The following is a 5,993-nucleotide window of genomic DNA, read 5'->3' as shown; positions in this document are numbered from 1 at the left end:
TATGCGACCTGTCTAATTTGGTGCCAGGGACAAAGCCACATTTCACACAATCAGGGTACTGTACCCATATTTCCTTTTGTACATCAAGCAATGTTCTAGCATATGCAGACACCTAGCTCTGGTATCTGGTTTGCCCTGAATGCAGGTAGGATATGTAAAAAAAAAAAAAAGAGAGAAAGAAAACAAGAAAAAGACAAACGACAAATCAAATGTTGCTCTTCAAGAACAGTAACAAAATTATAATTTAGTTTTTACAAATAGTAAATTGACTTTCATCAGTTTGATGGCCAATTGTCAATGTTATTAACCTTAAGTGAGCTTAATCAAGATATTTTACATATTTGCCAAACAAAATTTTAAAACTTATTTTCATGWTTTGTTTCAGTTTTTACAATTATTTTTGATACCGGATCTTTGTGTTATTGCATTTATTTTTATATGCAGCATCTTCATATAAATGCTTTTCTTTCTTCCTTTCAGTTCCTWCAMGGATATTATCTTCATCTAAATGCATGAAAACTTCAAATCAGGTCAGCTGTTTCTGYGAAACAGCAGGAAACCCGTCTCCGACAACACATTGGTACTTGCATGGGAAACTGGTTAATCAGTCTAGCCAGATGGTGATTACACATGAGTCTCTAAATAACTCGAATCTGAGGAGCATCATCACTATTGATGAACCACAGGACAGAGATCTGTCCACCTTGCAGTGCKTCAGCTCCAACTATTTGGGGTCRGCCASWAAARGGTTTTGTGTCAGCTGCCTTGACAACCCCAAAGAAAATGAAAGTATGTCATGTCTCTTTAAATATGCAAATTAAATTCATGATGGAGCAGAGTTGTTTTCATAATCTTTATCTTCCWCTTTTATTGTAGGTCAAATCCTGACWCCTGTCTTCATTGGTATTGGTGTAGCTTTTCTACTTACAGTATGCGCCTTGCTGGTTGCTGTCTGGTAGGATATGCAGTATTTTTTTATAAGTTTGTTTTGCTTTCTCTGCAGCCTTCTTCTGTTCACCAATAAAAGACAAGATTTAATGTCAGATGTTCTCCATATTTTGTAGGTTTCAGAAAACTCACCATAAACCTAAAAGTGTCACAGCTACTTCAGGTCAACATGGAGCCAAAGAGCAAACCAAGGTACATTGACATTGCTTTGTTACAAATTATTCTGATTATTCTGTTTTTTTTTTTATTTCTAAAATATATCTATTTTTTSTTTTTCAAGGCTTCTCTTCCATTTAAAGTAACCAATAACAATATAAAAAGCTRTTCATATTCTGTGGATCTTTTTTTCAGGCCGACAACAGCCAGCCTTCAACTGGGACTGATCTGAGCTGCAACAAGCCAGAAAAAATGAGTAAAAGCTCAGCAGACAAAAGTGAAGATGTKGTGTATGCTCGTTTAAATTGGAGAGAAAATAACAAWGTGAAGGAGGAAGATATTTACGTGAACCTTGAACTGTCCGAGGGCCCCTGTTTGAATGAGAAAAAGTGTGACAATGGGGGAGGACATTCTGTGAGCAATAAAGAGGAAATAGAAAGTATGCATGCTGAAGAKAAGACTAAAAACATGAGAAGGGAATCAGAGGTTGTATATGCTCAGGTTAAATTTCAGACCAAAMCCCCAAAGTAAATTATCATTCTCTCAACATAATAGTGAAATTAAACTCAAGTGAAATAAAAGTTTAACATTGGAAATCAAAGATGGCTTAAGAAAARCAAGATCCTCATGGCTTACACGTATTCATTTCATTCACCCATTGGTRCCCTGACCATAAATATATAGACTTAATAGTGCTTGTAGGATCATAACACTCTCTGTTAAAATGTTTCCTAAGTACACAACAACAACAAAAAAATGTAATGGCACATCATACAGAAAGCAGGGAAAGTTGACATGGAGWATGCTTTATGTGAGTTTGGTATGAGCTCTGTCATGTTGGAGATGATCCAGTTGTTTGCTCACTTGGACCAAATAACTTAGTCAGCACTGAAAAGCCTGTGAAGTCCTGTGTGATTTTTTTGGAGCTAATATTATCACAATAATTTCCAACTTAACATCAAAATACCTGAGCTGGGATGTTCATGCATGAGGTTTGCATGTTCACTGCTTGCAGAGTCTTTTTCTCTGCTCTCTCCTTCTCTCTTCAGTCTGAAAATATCCATGTTAGGTGATCTCTAAAGACAGTTCATRTAATTCTGTTTTGTTTTTAGTCTGTGTTGGTTATGTGATGGACTCACATTCCATRGAACATGTTCTGTCCCTCTTAGCTCTAGGCTGTCTAAAACMAACTGAGAAGAATATACGTGTATGAATCTGAATCTACACATCAGCAACTACCATKTAGAGACTGAAGCGTAGGAGAATTTAGTCGTGTCATCCTCATCACATTTTAACTGAACTYGACTATAAAGYAAAAACCTTAAATGCTATTTCTAATTGTCCACAAAGCTTCTACCKTCCACCCCCCTAGAAAGTGATAACTCTACACTGAACATGGAGCCACCAAGATATACTCAAATTTCAGTCCTTTGCCTGCTCCAGTAACTGTAAACACAAGTTCCAATGGCAATGTTCTAATAAATTTATATTTTCTAAGTATGACATTACACAATAAATATCTCTGATAATTAAAGTATTATGGGGTTCATCATTGCAACACTGACTACATGCCAACATGCTTAGTCAGCATGTTGTCAGCAAATAATAGATGGTTAAGTCGAGATCACAGGGGGAAATTAAGTATAGTGCTGTTCACAACTGTTTGCATTTACGTGGTTTTTTGGACTTGTCAGTTTTTAAATTAGTTCCTCCTTTGTTAAGACATTTTCTGAAAAATATGGTAAGCTCACTGAGATGGCTTCTCTACTGAGCATTTGAATCCTGGGATTATTAGTGCGCAGATATTTAAACAAGTGTTAAAATTTAAGGAGGTGAAGGGAAAGGAGTTGTGAGAGCTTTGTTCAGAGGTGAGTCGTGTTCACTTATAATGTCAAACTTTGAGCTTGTTTTTGGAGATTATGAATTAGAAACCTGCTAAAAAATGCTACCTTTGTAAATGTAAAGAAAAAAATGCAGTTGAATGTTTAATGGAATGTTTGTAGTTCTTGTGTTTGTTTACTTATGCTAACCATATTTTTTCCAACATACTGAATAAAAGACAAAAGAGATCATACATTTCACTAGTTCTTTTTGTTTGTTTTATTCTATGTTAGATTACATTATGATTAGGTTATGTCATACGATCAACTTCCTGCAGATTACTTTGATTCTCAGTAAAATTGTGATTTATTTTAAACTGAGGCTCTTTTCTCCATCACTGCTGATTATCCCACCAAATTACAACATCAAGGTGATACATGATAATATCTTCTGTTTGTCAAAGTAATCAACAACTTTACAAAARCATACATTGTGAACTAACAAATCTCTTTATCTGGTGAATTTTACCACAATAAAATGAACCTTTCATTATTAAAGAAAAAAAAWATCCTGATTACTTGTCTATTGACGGTGTCTAGTTTGCTCAACATTCACAGCAAAAAAGATGCCTGGAGCTCTGATTTTACTTCTCATTACCTCTTTACTGCAAGGTGAGTTTATACTGATATAACTGAGATGTAATTAAATATTTGTAGCTGTGAACATACATGAAAGTTGAAAGTTGAAAGTTTCCAGGTTTCAATGCCTGTAAAACAATCCCAAAAGAAAGGCAGTTTAAAAGCATAAAGATTTTTTTGAAGTGAAAGAACATTTTCATTTGAGGGCTGCAAAGTTATTTTAAAAAGCTGACTATTTAAAACGTGTTTTTTATTCATAATTAATCTGACAAATAAGGCTGCATACCCTCAACTAATCTTTCTGATGTTACTATTTTAGCACATCGTTTACAACTTCATTGGCCACATAAACTAAAACAAGAAAATGCATGAATTTGCCAATTCAATTCAAACATAAATTATACTTTTACAACATTTACACTTGCCGCATCCTCATTTAGTCAACAAATTGCTAGTCAGTAAACATTAAAACATTAACAATCAGGACCTGTGTGCGTGGCAGGATTTTAAATAATAGATGATCAGAAAGTGTCATATCAGTACAGAATCCTCAGCGAATATGAATGCTTTATTTTTATTTTCTTAATATAGAAAGTGTTCACTAACCTGATGCGTTGTCTTCCTCTAATTTCTGTTTTATTTTGCAGCCAATGATTGTAACAAGTTTGAGGTTAATTTGCCTCAGACTGTGCAAGTTAAGAAAGGATCCTGTGTGACCGTTCCCTGCTCCTTTGATATAAGGAGTGAATATAACAATGGCTTAAATGACRCATGTGAAGCTAAATGGGTTTTCAGTCCAAATTTGACCCCACAACTGACTGAGACAAATCCAGTAACKGGAATCCTAACAAGGAAAAATTGCACCACAACTTTCAGCGATATGCAGCCTCATCACAACAAGGCTTATAATTTCAGACTGGAGTGTAAGAATGATCTGAAAAACACGTTTACAAATAAGCAAGTGATATTCAAAGTCACAGGTAGGCTTGCATATCCACACACAGAATTTTAATCAATRAATTATGCGAAAGCAACTCACTTTACTTATSATAAGACAAAGCTGAAAAATGACTGATCAAACATCTACTCTGAACTTTACTTCCAGATAATTTTCCCTCACCAACTCTGACTCCGTCCTCACTGAAGGTAAAGGAGGGACAGTCAGTGAGTCTGACCTGCTCTGCTCCGGCTCCATGTCTGCCTCATCCTCCAACTCTGATTTGGACCCCAACACTGGGGGACATTCAGGAAACAATTCAGGAGAATCAAGACAAAACTAAATTGAAGACCTCTGTTATGAACTTCACTGCTTCTCAACGCCATCATGGGCAGAACATTTCCTGTACTGCTGCCTACAAGAAACAAGATGGAAGTCCAGATGGCTCTTTTACCACAAGTTTAATGTCAGATGTCTTATGTAAGTGTATTTGTTCTCTTATAACACTTAAAGAGAACTTGGGTTTTAACAGAGACCATTCTTTTCTAGCACTTAATTATGTTCTTGAACTCAGTATATATCTGAAGACCTATTTCCTCTTTTACATTCACTAAGTTTTAATGGGATTTGTACCWAAATTAGATTACTTCTTTTAAAAAATATACATTTTGCTAATTTTATTGAGCAACAAAATTTTTTTCTTCTAGACATTTCACAGATCCTTCACTCATCTAACTGCATAAAAACTTCAAATCAGCTCAACTGCTCCTGTGAAACRGTGGGAAACCCGTTACCAACAACACATTGGTACTTGAACGGGCAACCTGTCGATCAATCTAGCCAGGTTGTGGTTACAAATGAGCCTCTTAATAGTTCACATCTGAGGAGCATCATCACTCTGAATGAACCCCAGGACAGAGATCTGTCCACCCTGCTTTGCTTCAGCTCCAACTCTTTTGGACYAACCAGTAAACAGTTTGGTGACAGCTGCATTGAGAGCTCAAGAGAAAATCAAATCCGAATGCCTGTCTTCATTGCCACAATTGGTGCTTTTCTATTCCTAGTATGCATCCTCCTGTTTATTGTCAGGTAGGTGAAGCTCCTCAGAATATAATTTGAAAAATGTTTATTTTTCAGTCAGAATTCTATGTATATAGCAGAAAAGAATCACGCTGTTTTATCTGTGTAACTACTTAGTTCTGCTTTTTCTGTTGCCTTCTTGACTAATGAAAGAAAAGAAGAACATCAGATGTCTTGCATATTTTTCAGGTTTCAGAATACTCGTTTAAAACATAAAAGGATCACAGTTGATACGGATGCAGTTGCTGTAAGTCAACAKAAAAACGAGGTAGGCTGACTCTTATTGTGTTCAAAATGKTCTCTTGTTTTTATTTTTAACACATCCAGTGCTCATGTTTCCCTTCAAATTTTAGGAACAAAATCCAAATGAGGAGGCCATTTATGCTAACTCTGAGGAATTTCGTTAGTCAAGC

At 35.6% G+C, this 5,993-nt stretch overlaps 1 protein-coding gene across 1 annotated transcript; it reads left to right on the top strand.

The window, feature by feature from the left end:
- The first annotated feature begins 486 nt into the window (after positions 1-486).
- On the top strand, positions 487-3,164 carry LOC103477763 (uncharacterized). Its single transcript, XM_008431061.1, has 4 exons — positions 487-789; positions 877-955; positions 1,065-1,140; positions 1,300-3,164. The coding sequence occupies exons 1-4, from the start codon at positions 513-515 to the stop codon at positions 1,633-1,635; spliced, it is 768 nt and encodes a 255-aa protein (XP_008429283.1). The 5' UTR covers positions 487-512; the 3' UTR covers positions 1,636-3,164.
- Positions 3,165-5,993: the final 2,829 nt, after the last annotated feature.

Source organism: Poecilia reticulata, linkage group LG16 (assembly GCF_000633615.1).
Source record: "Poecilia reticulata strain Guanapo linkage group LG16, Guppy_female_1.0+MT, whole genome shotgun sequence".
NCBI lineage: Eukaryota > Metazoa > Chordata > Actinopteri > Cyprinodontiformes > Poeciliidae > Poecilia > Poecilia reticulata.
This window is presented reverse-complemented; position numbering and strand designations above follow the sequence as displayed.